At 40.1% G+C, this 17,101-nt stretch overlaps 1 protein-coding gene across 1 annotated transcript; it reads right to left on the bottom strand.

Annotated features, from left to right (window-relative positions):
• Positions 1-1,196: 1,196 nt before the first annotated feature.
• On the bottom strand, positions 1,197-3,747 carry LOC144753413 (uncharacterized). The gene is made up of 3 exons (XM_078641111.1): positions 3,391-3,747; positions 2,821-3,036; positions 1,197-1,570 (listed from the first exon to the last, which is right to left on the bottom strand). The coding sequence occupies exons 1-3, from the start codon at positions 3,658-3,660 to the stop codon at positions 1,283-1,285; spliced, it is 774 nt and encodes a 257-aa protein (XP_078497237.1). The 5' UTR covers positions 3,661-3,747; the 3' UTR covers positions 1,197-1,282.
• Between the last annotated feature and the right edge of the window lie 13,354 nt (positions 3,748-17,101).

The following is a 17,101-nucleotide window of genomic DNA, read 5'->3' as shown; positions in this document are numbered from 1 at the left end:
GAAAGGTAGAGAGTGGGTGAAAAGTGCAGAGTGGGTGAACGGTACAGAGTGGGTGAAAGGTACAGAGTGGGTTAAAAGTGCAGAGTGGGTGAAAGGTACAGAGTGGGTGAAAGGTACAGAGTGGGTGAAAGGTACAGAGTGGGTGAAAGGTACAGAGTGGGTGAAAGGTACAGAGTGGGTGAAAGGTACGGAGTGGGTGAAAGTTACAGAGTGGGTGAAAGGTGCAGAGTGGATGAAAGGTACAGAGTGGGTGAAAGGTAGAGAGTGGGTGAAAAGTGCAGAGTGGGTGAAAGGTACAGAGTGGGTGAAAGGTACAGAGTGGGTGAAAGGTACAGAGTGGGTGAAAGGTACAGAGTGGGTGAAAGGTACAGAGAAGGTGAAAGGTACAGAGTGGGTGAAAGATGCAGAGTGGGTGACATATTTAGAGTGGGTGACATATTTAGAGTGGGTGAAATATTCAGAGTGGGTGAAAGATGCAGAGTGGGTGAAAGATGCAGAGTGGGTGAAAGATGCAGAGTGGGTGAAAGATGCAGAGTGGGTGAAAGATGCAGAGTGGGTGAAAGATGCAGAGTGCGTGAAAGATGCATAGTGGGTGAAAGATGCTTAGTGGGTGAAAGATGCAGAGTGGGTGAAAGATGCAGAGTGGGTGAAAGATGCAGAGTGGGTGAAAGATGCAGAGTGGGTGAAAGATGCAGAGTGGGTGAAAGATGCAGAGTGGGTGAAAGATGCAGAGTCGGTGAAAGATGCAGAGTGGGTGACTGAAGCAGAGTGGGTGACTGAAGCAGAGTGGGTGACTGAAGCAGAGTGGGTGACTGAAGCAGAGTGGGTGAATGAAGCAGAGTGGGTGAATGAGTGACTGAAGCAGAGTGGGTGAATGAAGCAGAGTGGGTGAATGAAGCAGAGTGGGTGAATGAAGCAGAGTGGGTGAATGAAGCAGAGTGGGTGAATGAAGCAGAGTGGGTGAATGAAGCAGAGTGGGTGAATGATGCAGAGTGGCTGAACGATGCAGAGTGGCTTAAAGCATCGGAGTTCGTGCAAGCTACAGAGTGTGTGTAATTGGTAGTGTTTTTAGTTTGTCAGATGTATTGCATGATTGTTGTATGTGTGTGTGACTATGTTGTATTAGTTGAGTGTAGTTGTAGTTGTATGTATCCTTCCTTTAGCAAAACAAGACCAAAGAAGTTTAAAATTTGTATTTCACACCTTTTTATTTTTAGTAAACACAATAATATTTATTTTGAAACTTTGTACAAAAATGTGAGAGCATGGCAACATGAGATTTTTAGTCGGAACATATGTCTTCATCGTCTTTCTCTTTTACAATGTTTATGATTTTCCCATTACAAAACACCACTTCACAAGTTTGTGGCAAATAATGTACAAGTGCATTTCCAATGTTGTCCACCTCATCATCCAACATAAACCATTTAATTAGTATGTCATTTTGAATTGGCATCGATTGATAAACGTCTGTGTTTGTCACCCTAATAGTTATAATACTTGTTTCATCTTTGGTGCTTTCGACGCCATAAATTTGTATGTCAATATTTTCCTGTGGTGGGGCTGTTACCTGTTGAGACAAAACAAATGCAACAATTAGTCCTTAGATTTTTATACTTTATGTTTTTTGTAAGTACAGTGTGAAAGAGAGACTTTTTGTTTGTGAGCGAGAGTGTGTGTGTGTGATAGAGAGTGCATGAAAGGTACAGAGTGGCCGAAAGGTACAGAGTGGGCGAAAGGTACAGAGTGGGTGAAAGGTACAGAGTGGGCGAAAGGTACAGAGTGGGCGAAAGGTACAGAGTGGGCGAAAGGTACAGAGTGGGCAAAAGGTACAGAGTGTGGGAAAGGTACAGAGTGTGGGAAAGGTACAGAGTGTGCGAAAGGTACCGAGTGGGCGAAAGGTACCGAGTGGGCGAAAGGTACCGAGTGGGCGAAAGGTACCGAGTGGGCGAAAGGTACAGAGTGGGCGAAAGGTACAGAGTGGGCGAAAGGTACAGAGTGGGCGAAAGGTACAGAGTGGGCGAAAGGTACAGAGTGGTTGAAAGGTACAGAGTGGGTGAAAGGTAGAGAGTGGGTGAAAGGTACAGAGTGGGTGAAAGGTACAGAGTGGGTGAAAGGTACAGAGTGGGTGAAAGGTACAGAGTGGGTGAAAGGTAGAGAGTGGGTGAAAGGTAGAGAGTGGGTGAAAGGTAGAGAGTGGGTGAAAGGTAGAGAGTGGGTGAAAGGTAGAGAGTGGGTGAAAGGTAGAGAGTGCGTGAAAGGTTCAGAGTGCATGAAAGGCACAGAGTGGGTGAAAGGCTCAGAGTGGGTGAAAGGCTCAGAGTGGGTGAAAGGCTCAGAGTGGGTGAAAGGCTCAGAGTGAGGGAAAGGCACAGAGTGGGGGAAAGGCACAGAGTGGGGGAAAGGCACAGAGTGGCTGAAAGGCTCAGAGTGGCTGAAAGGCTCAGAGTGGCTGAAAGGCTCAGAGTGGCTAAAAGAGGCAGAGTGGCTAAAAGAGGCAGAGTGGGTGAAAGCGCCAGAGTGGCTGAAAGAAGCAGAGTGTTTCTGAAAGAGGCAGAGTATCTGAAAGAGGCAGAGTGTCTGAAAGAGCCAGAGTGTCTGAAAGAGCCAGAGTGTCTGAAAGAGCCAGAGTGTCTGAAAGAGCCAGAGTGTCTGAAAGAGCCAGGGTAGTTGAAAGCTCCAGAGTGCTGGAAAGATAGAAAGTGCTTGAAAGGATGCAAGTGGGTGATATGTCCAGAGTGGGTGCGAGAGTGAGAAATTTGTATATAGGTAGTGAAATAGTAGTTCTTATTTCCCAATAAATTGTTTTTGTCTGCTTACCTCTATTTTGCTGTGCCTCGTTGTATTCAATATTTTCTGTGCATTAAATTCATGGACAGTTACATGAGTTAGCGTGACATAATCTCCAAGATGTATGTTAAATAGTGTAGCTTCTCTCCACAGTGTCACTTTGATGTCATCTGTTGCATCTTTTAAAGTAATGGATTTCAGTGGAGCATCTTCTCCATTGATAAAGACAGTCTTTACGTCCTCTTCCTACACAAAAGAAGCATTGTATTAAATTGCGAAAGAAAAAACACTTAGTAATAGTGCGTTGTATGAATGGCAATCTAAGGTGTCATATTTAAGGACCCAACAGAACCTCCTTTAGAAAAGATAGCATTGTTTATTTCCCAAAATGGATTTGTAGAGAGTGCTTGTATTTATAGTAGACAGCGAAACACTGGCATATTATGGTTAAAAAACTTCGTGCTTTCTACATAGTGTGACAGAGTGTATAATGCTATGTGTTTTTAGCTTGTTAGTGAAGTTAACAAAGGTGTAATGTGTGTGTAAGCTAACTAGGCATTTTTAGTTGTGACATGATGACATATTTGCGTTTATACTTACGCCACATATTGTCCCTGAAACGGTCATAAGACTTTTTAGACTTGCACGTTTTATTTCCTTAATGGGAGAAGCAGATGGTGCAGGCGGATGCAAAATGTTCTTCGCTTGTTGGATAAGGCCCTCCTCAATTTTCATTGCCGGAAATTTTGTAACTTTGGTTTGCTTAGTAATTAAAATTGTTTTGTTTTTGATGATGAAATTGCATATCAGTAGTCCACAGTTACTTTGAGTTTGCTCGTATAATTCTTCTTGATAACAAGTACATTTCATAGTACCAGTTTTATCTGCTAGAGCCAAATGAAATATAATTTTTTGTTCTTGTTTTGCATTTTTGTAAGTTGTTTTTCCAGAGCAGTTGATTACATTAACTCGTATGGGTTTCTGATATGGCTTGTTGTCATTGGTATGAATGTTACTGATTTCTTCAATAGACATCATCTGAAATATAAAATGCGTTATAACATGTTAAATACAAACCCATATTGCTTTATGATCACTGTAATAGCATTCTAATGTACCATAGTTGTGCAGTTTTCCATTTGTATATATATGATCTAAAATGGATTGGTAGTTAGTTGTGTAACTGGAAATGAGTTGTTTACATTGTAATTTAGCTTCAAAGAATCCAATTAATTGCTTAGTGTATGAATTTTGTTGAGATAGATCCACATTGAAATCCCCTATAATGATACATTTGTGTGTGAGGTAAAAATCCGTAATATTTGTGATAAAATCCAAAAGAGAAGGTATACTTTTTTGTGGTGGTTTGTATAAAATAATAATAAGGTAATCCGTGTTATGAATATGTACAGTAAAATGTAAAATGTCTATCCCTTCATGTGTCTCATAAATAGGCAATATAAATAAATCTTTTTTGTAGTACATGATCATTCCATGGTTTGTGTTGTATGTATGAAATTTATCAAATATAATGTGATGGTATTGTTGTATCGTAAAATCACTATCTGTAGCCTTCCTTGTAGTGTTGATCTCAGTTAAGCAAATAATGTCTGCTTGTAATATATTCCTATCAGCTATCATAGAAGTATAATTTTTCTGTAGTGATCTTATATTGTGTGCAATGATATTGAAATGTGCAGTGTATGTATGTAACTGTGGGATATGTATTTCAAGTGGCATTTCTGTCCTTAATCTGTGCATTTCCTCATTAACTTGTGGATGTACTAAAATGTTACCTTCATCAAAATTCTGTACATATACATTTTGTATTGATTTGGCCCTGCTAATAGCAACATAATGCAAATGATGAATCTTGCTGTTATTAAAGTGTATATAAAGTGGTTCGATAGTTGCACCTTGTGTGCGATGTATAGTCCGTGCTGATGCTTGGCGTAAAGGAAATTGCTTCCGTATAATGGTAATAAATTTCTTAGTGTATTGAAAATGTCTAGCTATAGCATGTATTGGTGTCCATGTGTTTTGAATTTGTGAATGATATAAGTGTTTATATTGTTGTCTGGTTGTTTGTCCTATACTCTGATTCTCAAATAACAACCAAACAATAATAGGTGTATTGTTAATTAATTCAACTAATTGTACCACACCAGTTGCGCCATTTGTTAAACCATCATTTACATCCACATTGCAACTTAAATCATAACGAAGTTGTAAGGCTATGTGTAATGTATGTGAAAGGCCCGATGTTTTCTGTGGATCTTTGGGCAGTTGCTTCAGAATTGTTTTTTTCACATTTTCTGACAAATCAGAACTTACGGTATCGCTTGCTACTGTTATGTAGACTGGATAATGTTTGCTATGTTTTTCCAAAACCTGTTTGTTAATTTCATTAACTTCTCTATTAGTTGACATGATATATGGGATTGTTTCTAATAGACTCTCATCAGGTTGTATTTCCCTTAGCTTAATTTGTGAAATATCTTCTTCTGTATGCTTGCCTTCTCTCAACCGGTTTAGTAGTTGAGCAAATTGAAGATCTTCTTTTTGGCGCATAATTTTTGTTAATTCAAAAATTTTAAAATGTTCTTTCCATAAGTTTGTACTTAAAGGACCATACAACTGTGTAGAATCCTGAAAAATGTATCTGTCAAATACAGGTTTTAATTGGTAAAAGTCACCAATGGCTAAAATAGAAATCCCTCCAAATGGTTCATTAGATGATTTTATTTCTTGTAGCCTGTTATGAATAAAATTTAACATATTGTGCCCTACCATTGAAATTTCATCTATAATAACAACTCTAACATGCATCATTTCCATTTGTAGAGCAGTTCTATGTTCATGACTCAGTTGTTTATAAGTCAAACTTTGCGACACAGGTATTTTGAAAGTGCTATGCAGTGTTTTGCCATTAATATTATGGGCAGCCTTTCCTGTTGGAGCAGTAAGTAAGATATAAACATTGTCTGGATTTTCACCTGCCTTTGTGTTATAGTAACGTAGTAAAGTTTGATATAGTGCAGATATTACAAAACTTTTCCCAACACCAGCCCCTCCGGTGCAAAAAGTATAGCATGGAGTGCTTGTAGTTTTAAACCAATGCAAGTGATGGTAAACAAATTGTAGTTGTTCTTCCGTTAAGTTTTGCATAAGTTGTTGGTATTTCTCATTGGGTAAAAAAACGTTAGTTGAGCTTTGTTCATCGGTGGTAGTTCTAATTCCTAAATCTAGAGCCAAATCATATATATTATTTATTTCATTATTTTGGTCTTCTCTCTGTATATTTACTGTTGGTGATAGAGGAGGTGAAATTACATTTTCATGACACTGTTCATGAAGAATGTTTGTAACTTCTCCATGCTGTTTGTTATAGATTTTTAGTTGTGCGTCAACAAAGGTTTTAACTTCCAGATACCTGTCATAGTAAGTTTCCTTGTTTATTCGTATTTTATGTTCTTCCCTCCATGGATAGTGCAACATTAATATCTCTCTATAATACTCTTCTGGTTCATTATTTTTGTTAAATCTGCAAAAGCGTATTATTTTCCCTTGTGTGCGCTTATTTAAAGCATAATCATAATTCTGTTTCTGTTGTTCTTTATTCCCGTTACTACATGCTATTTCTAATTCTTCCTCATCTGAGCTGTAAAAGTTTTGTTCTGCAAGTAAATCTTCGCTATCATTGATTTCTCTCCGATGTGTTTTTTTCTTCACATAGTTAAAATTAGCTGCATAGTCTGCTAACGTGCACATCTCTAATGATTGTGGCCGTTTGCAGTACTTAATAATAATATTTTCACATTGAATGTCAGTAGAATTTTCTGGCAAGTTATTAATCGTTTCCATATCACGCATTAAATAAGTTCTTTGTTCTGGACGGCTAGTATTAATAAATACAAATGATCGTGAGCTTTTCCTTAATGGTATTTGAAGAATTAGATATGCTGCTTCTTGAGCACTAATTTCTGTGCAGTTGAGGAATTTGTTTCCTATGTGTTTAAGTTGATCTTTGACATTACTATTGTTTGTTACCTCTTTAGCAGCTTGCGCTAGAAGTTTGCTAATTCCTCTTTGCGATTTACTGATATATGAGATAATGTAGACAGCACAAGCATAAGGGTCCAGTATAAACTGCAAGTCTATGTTTGCTCGCCAAGCTTCTAAAAGAGTACTATTGTAGTTATTGATGAAGCATTCGGCTGGTGTTCGTTTAAAAAAAATCGTTGTTTTTTGTAAGCTAGTTTGTATTGAAGTAATATATTCGTTATCATCCATTTTAATGAAGTCTAAAAATTCGTCAAAAGAAAGTGTATTAAAAGTAGTACTATTCATAGCTTCATGTATTATTTTAATATTATCTTGCCATTGCTTATTTGTCGCCTCAAGTGTTAATGGCTCTAATATAAGCGTTGTTGACATTGGGTATTTAGGATATTGATATTTGCATGTCCTTTGATGTTTACGCCTGCAATTTTTTGTATGACCATGCCTTTGTAGATTTATTAACGGTTGTAAAACAGGGTTCTCAGACTTATGACAAGTGATATATTTGTCAATGAAGCTATTGACTTCTTCCACTGGTGAAACACCATACAGTGGTGCTTTTTTTACCCAGAGTAATGCATGTATATGTGGAGAACCTCTTTGTTGGAATTCGACTCTGTAAAAGTAGTCTACTATTTCCCCAATAGGATTAGTGCCATTCATCAAAACACAATTAAAGAATTTCCTAACTTGATAGTCAAACTGTCTTGCACATGTTATAGGATCTTCTTGTATTAATTTACTTTTAGTTTCCCAAGACATGTTTAAGAATTCTTCCTCTGTGCATTCCTTTAAGTTTCTAACTCTCAATAGTATATTTATTAAATGGTGCCATTTTGTTTCGGCAGCAGATAAAGTCAAAAAGAAAGTAGGTATGCCAAGTTGCCTTATCATTGCAAAAATATCTTTTTTGCAACCTTCCCAATATGGAGGTGAACTGCGTATAGTTTTTAATACTTTGTAACCCTCATTAAACTGTAAAACATTCTCAATATTATATTGTATGTCTTTAGCAGTTATTTTCTTTCCATCTGTACATTTTTTCCTGATGGAAATGTTGATTTTACCGTGGATCTGCTTAATATGTAATTTCTTCAGTTTAAAAAAAAACATTACTAATAGATTTAGCGACTCTTCTATCATAACTTCTTAACTCTGTTTGGCAAATAGTACTATAATGTACCGGTATGTGCCTTTCCTTATTGTTTGGCCTTCGTTCACCACAAAAAATAGTAGGGAAAGCCAAAAACTCAGAATCTTTATCCTCATATAAACCTCTTGGCGTGTTATGTTCACCTGGAGCTAAACTTAACACATTCACCGAATTAGTAGTAATAGTTTCATTTGTTAACATAGTATCCAAATTTCCAGCTTCTATGTTGTCTGAACTATCAGATGAATTGTTTGTCTCCGAAGTCTCATTGTGAGATTCTATTTCTGGAGGTATATACTCCCAGTCAGGGTTAACAGTAACACCATATTCATTAAACATTGTACTATTTTTAGCTAGCCATGTAGCTGCCTTTTTTACTGTATTTGGTCTAATATTTTCATAATGTGTATATGATTTATAGACTAATTTCCTTTTTAATTTCACTGGGATTGTCATGGCGTCATTAATTTGCCTTGGTAAAATGGTAACAGTTGTCATAACATCTGCAGGTACATTAACTACTGCACCTGATAATGATTTTTGAAAACCGCGTGGCAGAGTCCGAATTTGTAAGAATGGTATCCTAGGTGAAACTAATCGTTCTTCTAAATCATATAATTCTAATTCAGCTGGTACATTTGGGAACCCCATGCCATTTAGAATTGAACATGGTGGTATTTTATCTTTGCGAATGTAATAATAGCAAGTCATACAAATTAAATTTGTTTTCTTCTTACTAATGTTACACTTTCTGAAAATTTCGGATTGGCTAACACTGCGTGTATTTTTCACCGTTGCTTTATGCCACAATTGATTGCAAAGAGTACAAATGTATTCTGGGCCATGCAATATTTCACGGTGGAATTTCCTAATAATTGTATGGATTTGTTTACCTGGTTTCTGCATTTGACGCTTCGTTAATTTTGGTCTGTTTTGATCAAGACCAATTTGTTTACTGTTGGTAATGTCTTCTTCAGCTGCATTAATTTGTTTCCTTTTTACAACTTTTTGTGGACATGTACTTGAATCCCTTTTTCTTTTCAGAGAGTGTTTCTTTGTTCCCTGTATAGATTTACTATTTCCTGGTAATTGTGATAAATTGCTATTCCCTCCCTTACTTTGATTAAGTAAATCATCTGAAGACATTGTAGTTGATGTTATAGTCTGATTAGGAGTACATTCAGTAGTATGTACCCAAATGTTTCTTTCTTGCGGTAGGTGACTATTTTTCTTGTGCACAGTAAGTGCTTTAGTAAAAGATTTCCTCTTAATGACTTTTATATCTATTGGTGTTAATTCAAATTGGACACATTGCTCAGCCTGATGTGTAAACTGATATGCTAGTTTCACAACATATTGAATCAGCCCTTCAAAAGAATGAAATGCAATTGTAACACATGTTCCGTTAGAATGAGGCATGCCTTCATCGTCCCTGCTATGTGAATCAAATACAAAGTATGTTTGCATATGTTTGAAAATTGCTATAACATATACATCGATACAAAGTATAACACCACAGTGCTTATTAAGAGTTACATTTAATGCTGTGCTAATATCTGGGTATGCTTTATCAAAACGTTTAAGGACATCACCGTAGTAAGCGTTCCGTAGCATGAGTGAATATATCTCTTGATTGTGGTCTATATACCTTGGCAAGTCATCTGGATGCATAAGCGTTTCTTTGTTAATAGAATGCATTTGTAGATATAAAGCGTCCCCACGGTACATTATATAATGCAGATCATTAGAGTTCCAAGTAGTTACTGGTTTGCATAAATTGTGCAAGACAGCAAAAACACTATTTGGTAAGCATTGCTTACCTTGTGATTTGCTATTAAATTTTCTATTCCCTTGATGGTAACTTGCTTTCAAGCATCTCTGCATCTTAGATGTTATAATAAAAGTATCTTTGCACCAATTTTAAATTAAAAACCTTTTCCGAGTACCTAATTTATTGGGGGGACTGTAAGGTATACATTTTTGACAATCTTTCCCCTAACTGGCAAAGTAGTATTTACCTTAACTTGTGTTTCTTTCGTTATTGTTTTAATAATCTGAAAGGAGAAGAAAGAAATGTTGGTTATAATATATCTTTTGTAAGTCTTCACGTAAAGTACTTTACATTTTGTTAATGCAATTCTTGTAAAGTGGTAAAATGTGTTACAGTGTGTGAGTTAAAAATCTAGTTTGAGGTTGAGGGTGAATGGGGTTGAGGGTGAGTGAGGGTGAGGGTTTGAGGGTGAGGGAGGGTGAGGGGTTGAGGGTGAGTGAGGGTGAGTGAGGGTGAGGTTGAGGGTGAGTGAGGGTGAGGTTGAGTCAGGGTGAGGTTGAGGGTGAGTGAGGGTGAGGGTGAGTGAGGGTGAGGGTGAGTGAGGGTGAGGGGTTGAGGGTGAGTGAGGGTGAGGGGTTGAGGGTGAGTGAGGGTGAGTGAGGGTGAGTGAGGATGAAGGGGTGAGGGGTTGAGGGTGAGTGAGGGAGGGTGAGGGTGAGTGAGGGTGAGGGTGAGGCGTTGAGGGTGAGTGAGGGTGAGTGAGGTGTTGGGGGTGAGTGAGGGTGAGTGAAGGTGAGGGTGAGTGAGGGTGAGGGTGAGTGAGGGTGAGGGTGAGTGAGGGTGAGGGTGATGGTGAGTGAGGGTGAGTGAGGGTGAGGGTGATTGAGGGTGAGGTGTTGATGGTGAGTGAGGCTGAGGGTGAGTGAGGGTGAGGGTGAGGGGTTGAGGGTGAGGGTGGGTGAGGGTGAGGGTGAGTGAGGGTGAGGGTGAGTGAGGGTGAGGGTGAGTGAGGGTGAGGGGTTGAGGGCGAGTGAGGGTGAGGGTGAGTGAGGGTGAGGGGTTGAGGGGGAGTGAGGGTGAGAGTGAGTGAGGGTGAGGGTGAGGGTTTGCGGGTGAGTGAGGTTAGTGAGGGTGAGGGGTTGGGGGTGAGTGAGGGTGTGGGTGAGTGAGGGTGAGTGAGGGTGAGTGAGGGTGAGGGTGAGGCGTTGAGGGTGAGTGAGGGTGACTGAGGTGTTGGGGGTGAGTGAGGGTGAGTGAAGATGAGGGTGAGTGAGGGTGAGGGTGAGTGAGGGTGAGGGTGAGTGAGGGTGAGGGTGATGGTGAGTGAGGGTGAGGGTGAGTGAGGGTGAGGTGTTGATGGTGAGTGAGGGTGAGGGTGAGTGAGGGTGAGGGGTTGAGGGTGAGGGTGGGTGAGGGTGAGGGTGAGTGAGGGTGAGGGTGAGGGTGAGTGAGGGTGAGGGGTTGAGGGTGAGTGAGGGTGAGGGTGAGTGAGGGTGAGGGGTTGAGGGTGAGTGAGGGTGAGAGTGAGTGAGGGTGAGGGTGAGGGTTTGCGGATGAGTGAGGTGAGTGAGGGTGAGGGGTTGGGGGTGAGTGAGGGTGTGAGTGAGGGTGAGTGAGGGTGAGGGTGTGGGATTGAGGGTGAGTGAGGGTGAGGGTGAGTGAGGGTGAGTTTATCCACTGCAAAATCTACACATTTAACAACAAGCACAACCTGTTTGTATTGAAATTAGTATATTGGAATATAAATTGAAAGCCTAAAATTTTAGCAGAGCCATTCACGACATTTACTCTGAAATAAAAGGTCTAAAATTAGCAGTGGTACAATATAAAAAATTATATTTCTTCAAATCTGCTATAATATGAATTTTAGCGAACTAAATGCTGGCATATCTTAAGCCCTGCCATAAGAAAACTGGCCTAACATTATCGTGTTCATAAACAGAGGCCCTGAACACACAGCGCGTGATTATTCAAAGATTTGACGCAAATTAAGCCTTGGTATATCTAAAATCCTGTATCATTACAAAGATACAAAAAAACGCTGACTTAATAGAACACTGGCATAGCCAGAGAAGCTATCAGAGCTCTAATACGATCTCTTCCGTGATCAGTCACTTGACTGCATTCTGTAAATATGGCAAGTTAAGCTTTTTTAAATCGGACAAGTCGATTTATCCAAAAACTACATAACTGGACAAGTAGATTTGATAAAATTGCATCCTCTTGACCCAAGTCAGGAGTCTCCTGAGACAGGTAAATAGAGATGCAGTGTCAACATGCACAGAATCACTAAAGGCAGAACTGCTGCCAATGAGAAAGCTCAACGCCAGCTTGAAGGTTAGCCACAAACGAATTCCAGATTCGAGTAGCAAGTAGTTTAAATCCAAACACTGCTGTACTGTTCAGTCTATGTTCTTCACCAAGATAGAGGCAGGTGACACCAGGATCTTAGCCGCACAAACATACAGCTTGTGGGCTCAGTACAATGCGCAAGGAAATGAAATACAGTTCGCAAAACTGTGCCCAGTGCTGCAAAGACAGCAGGAAGCACGGGTGCTGACAGGTGCGTTTAAGTGTGTAGGGGAGCGAGGGTTGCACTTGTGACGTCTGCCATGTCAAAGGCCTAAGGTACATCATGCTACATATGTTAACAGAATAATGTACCTCTTGTGAACATGTTTTATTTACGGTGCTGTGCTCCCCGGGTAGGTCTATAGAAACGAACATCTAGATGAATATTGAACTGCGTGTGTAAAGCTTGTGCTGCGCTTGTGGCAAGTAAGGCCTTTGCTGTTTGAGGGCAAGGATTGGAAGGTGTGTGAATGCATGTATATGTGCAAAGTCTGTGCTGTGATCTGTTTGTTGATTACGTTTGCACTTGATGGTGTGCGCAGGTACAGTTGTGCTGTGAATCGAGGATAACGTTTGCGATGTGTGCCGTTACAGCAAAGTCTGCTTGCTGCAACGTGTGCATGTAAAGCCTGTGCTGTCACGGTGTGTTTGAAGCCTGTGGTGTTAGATGTTTGACGTTACGTTTGTGTTGCGGGCAGCTGTCAAATACAACCAACACACGCTTACACAGACGCTGCCTGTGCAGTCTGGGAAGCAGGAACAGCTGCAGCCCCTGTTGCATTGGCTTTGTGTTTAGCACAGGAAAGGCGTGCACTGTGACTCTTAACACAAGCATCCCTCGTATAAACAATTATATCTCTTCAAATCTGCTATAATATGAATTTTCGCAAACTAAATGCTGGCATATCTTAAGCCCTGCCATAAGAAAACTGGCCTAAGATTATCGTGTTCATAAACAGAGGCCCTGAACACACAGCGCGTGATTATTCAAAGATTTGACGCAAATTAAGCCTTGGTATATCTAAAATCCTGTATCATTACAAAGATACAAAAAACGCTGACTTAATAGAACTCTGGCATAGGCAGAGAAGCTATCAGAGCTCTAATACGATCTCTTCCGTGATCAGTCACTTCACTGCATTCTGTAAATATGGGAAGTTAAGCTTTTTTAAATCGGACAAGTTGATTTCTCCAAAAACTACCTAACTGGACAAGTAGATTTGATAAAATTGCATCCTCTTGACCCAAGTCAGGAGTCTGCTCAGACAGGTAAATAGAGATGCACTGTCAACATGCACAGAATCACTAAAGGCAAAACTGCTGCCAATGAGAAAGCTCAACGCCACCTTGAAGGTTAGCCACAAACGAATTCCAGACCACAAACGAATTCCCGATTCGAGTAGCAAGTAGTTTAAATCCAAACACTGCTGTACTGTTCAGTCTATGTTCTTCACCAAGATAGAGCCAGGTGACACCAGGATCTTAGCCGCACAAAAATACAGCTTGTGGGCTCAGTACAATGCGCAAGGAAATGAAATACAGTTCGCAAAACTGTGCCCAGTAGTGCAGAGACAGCCGGAAGCACGGGTGCTGACAGGTGCGTTTAAGTGTGTAGGGGAGCGAGGGTTGCACTTGTGACGTCTGCCATGTCAAAGGCATAAGGTACATCATGCTACATATGTTAACAGAATAATGTACCTCTTGTGAACATGTTTTATTTACGGTGCTGTGCTCCCCGGGTAGGTCTATAGAAACGAACATCTAGATGAATATTGAACTGCGTGTGTAAAGCTTGTGCTGCGCTTGTGGCAAGTAAGGCCTTTGCTGTTTGAGGGCAAGGATTGGAAGGTGTGTGAATGCATGTATATGTGCAAAGTCTGTGCTGTGATCTGTTTGTTGATTAAGTTTGCACTTGCTGGTGTGCGCAGGTACAATTGTGCTGTGAATCGAGGATAACGTTTGCGATGTGTGCCGTTACAGCAAAGTCTGCTTGCTGCAACGTGTGCATGTAAAGCCTGTGCTGTCACGGTGTCTTTGAAGCCTGTGGTGTTAGATGTTTGACGTTACGTTTGTGTTGCGGGCAGCTGTCAAATACAACAAACACACGCTTACACAGACGCTGCCTGTGCAGTCTGGGAAGCAGGAACAGCTGCAGCCCCTGTTGCATTGGCTTTGTGTTTAGCACAGGAAAGGCGTGCACTGTGACTCTTAACACAAGCATCCCTCGTATACTGGACATTAATGCACAGTTGGATGTACTTACATGATATATGTTTGTGCGCCGTTTCTTTTACCCTTTCAAGGAAATGTTGAATGTGTCCGAATAACCTACAAGATATAACGATAAAAAAAAAACAAATATGTATCGGTATGTTCAAACAAAGCTATGACCTGCTTGAGAAATTACGTATTCCTTTGATACGTTTTATCAGAGAACATTTAGTGTTCCAAAATAACATGTTGCACAATAATTTGACATAGGTGCAATGTGGATATAGTAAACGTTATAATAAACTGAAGTTAATGTATCAATGCTGTCCCTTTGGGGTATTGAAATAAAAGTTCCATGCACTTACTTTCGAAGATTGAATGGCGGAGTTTTTCAGTGGCTGTTGGTCGTTATCAGCAAGTACAGCGTCGTTCTGTAAGTCCGAGTTCTGTTCTCGCAGGTAAAAACAGAGTCTGACTGAAAGTGATCCGTCCCCCTGCTTAAATAGGGGATAACGTTGAAAAAAATGTTTTTTTTGTTTTTAGTTTAAGAAAGGATCAAAGGTTTTAGTCCTTCCCTTGCCCCAAGGAAAAGTCACACTAGATGATGTGTGCGACTTGGAAGTGTGAATGTTTGAATGTGTATGCAGATGGAGTTTCGACATTGGCGCGACAGTAGACTTCCCTGGGCAACTCCCTTAATGGCTCCTAAGAGTTTGCTCTCAACTGACAAAGCAAACGCCATTCTTTTTTCCCTTAGTCTAATTCGACTTGAACTGTGTGGTGCAAGTTACCCGTAAAAATGGCATATATAAAGCTTCCAAAGTATACAAAGTTGGCCTTTGTAACCTACAACTCTTGTAATATTCAGCCTCAAAGTTGTGACGTTATCTTTATTAGGAAAATAGAGAACATTGCAGCGGATGCGGACCTTAATGTGTGTGTGGCTACTTTTAAATACTGGAATCGTTGTTGTTGCTGTGTGTGTACGTGTTGTAAGTATGCATTAACAGTTGTTTGCATGTGCGTTGTTGAGGCATGCAGTAAGAGCTGCAGTTGTGTGTGGCGTGTGTAAAAATGTTCATAAACTGCATGTGTTATGTTTGTTTGTTGGAAGATAGATGTAATGCTGTGGGTTGTTAAGGAAGTGCATAGGTAATGCGGCTGTGTGTACGTGTTGCTGGCATTTAAAATAATTGGTGTATGTTTTTGTAGAAGCATGTACTCACCAGAGCTGTTGTGTGTGCCTAACGGGTACATGTGCACAACAAGCAGGCTCTGTGTTTTTGTTCCGTTTGTAAAAAGCAATCTCCATTATGTCCCAAAATACATACCGTAATTTTCCGCATGGATCAATTGTTTCCAAGCATTGGAATAGTTCTAATAACATGATCCCAATGAAGGCAACGTAGGAAATGTTTAGTATGTGGAAGCCTAGACCTACAATTCCCCAATTGCCAATAGCACACTATAGAGGGAGGGTGTGAAATAGTAGGCATGGTGAATGTGGTTGAGCCTGTGGCTTTAATTAAGTTTGTACAAAAGTATGTTTTAAGTAAAGCTATCCATCCCTCTTCTGACTTGCTCTTGCTTTCAATTTTGTGTTTGTGTTTTTGCGAAGTAGTATGAGCTGATGTATGCTGCTGAATGGGACAGAGGCTGGATGGTTAGAATAGAAAGTACTGTATCGATAATTTTTTTTTTTTTTTGAGGCGATGTCTGTGAATGTATCCAATCTATGATGTATAATGAGAAAGATGGTGGATGATTTGTCTGGCAATACGTAAATGTAGAGACAGGTGTGGCGAAATGGTATGAGCTGATGTATAGTGCTGAATGGGACAGAGGCTGGATGGAATATTTGCCCTCAAAGTTGGGACGTTATGTTTATTAGGAAAATACAGAACATTGCTGCGGCCCTTAAATGTGTGTGTGGGTACTTTTAAATGCTGGAATAGTTGTTGTTGCTGTGTGTGTACGTGTTGTTGCTGTGTGTGTATGTGTTGTAAGTATGCATTAACAGTTGTTTGTATGTGCGTTGTTGAGGCATGCAGTAAGAGCTGCAGTTGTGTGTGGCGTGTGTAAAAATGTGCATAAACTGCATGTGTTATGTTTGTTTGTTGTGGAATTGTTCTAATAAGTGTATCCCAATGAAGGCAACATAGGAAATCTTTAGTATGTGCAAGCCTAGACGTACAATCCCCCAATTTTCCATAGCACGCTCTAGAGGGAGGGTGTGAAATAGTAGGCATGGTGAATGGGGGTGAGCCTGTGGCTTTTATTAATTTAGTACACAAGTATGTGTTAAAAACACTATCCATCCCTCTTGTGACTTGCTCTTGCTTTCACTTTAGTGTTTGTGGTTTTGAGAAGGAGTATGAGCTTATGTTACGTAATGCTGGTGTGTGTGTACGTGTTGCTGGCATTTAAAATAATTGGTGTATGTTTTTGTAGAAGCATGTACTCACCAGAGCTGTTGTGAGTGCCTAACGGGTAAATGTGCACAACCAGCAGGCTCTGTGTTTTTGTTCCGTTTGTAAAAAGCCATCTCCTTTATGTTCCCAAATACATACCGTAATTTTCCGCATGGATATATTGTTTCCAAGCATTGGAATTGTTCTAATAACGTTATCCCAATGAAGGCAACTTAGGAAATATTTAATATGTGCAAGCCTAGACGTACAATCCCCCAATTTCCCATAGCACGCTCTAGAGGGAGGCTGTGAAATAGTAGGCATGGTATGTGAACTATAGGAGTTTTCTTA

The sequence above is a fragment of the Lissotriton helveticus genome, chromosome 5_1, assembly GCF_964261635.1.
Source record: "Lissotriton helveticus chromosome 5_1, aLisHel1.1, whole genome shotgun sequence".
Classification (NCBI taxonomy): domain Eukaryota; kingdom Metazoa; phylum Chordata; class Amphibia; order Caudata; family Salamandridae; genus Lissotriton; species Lissotriton helveticus.
This window is presented reverse-complemented; position numbering and strand designations above follow the sequence as displayed.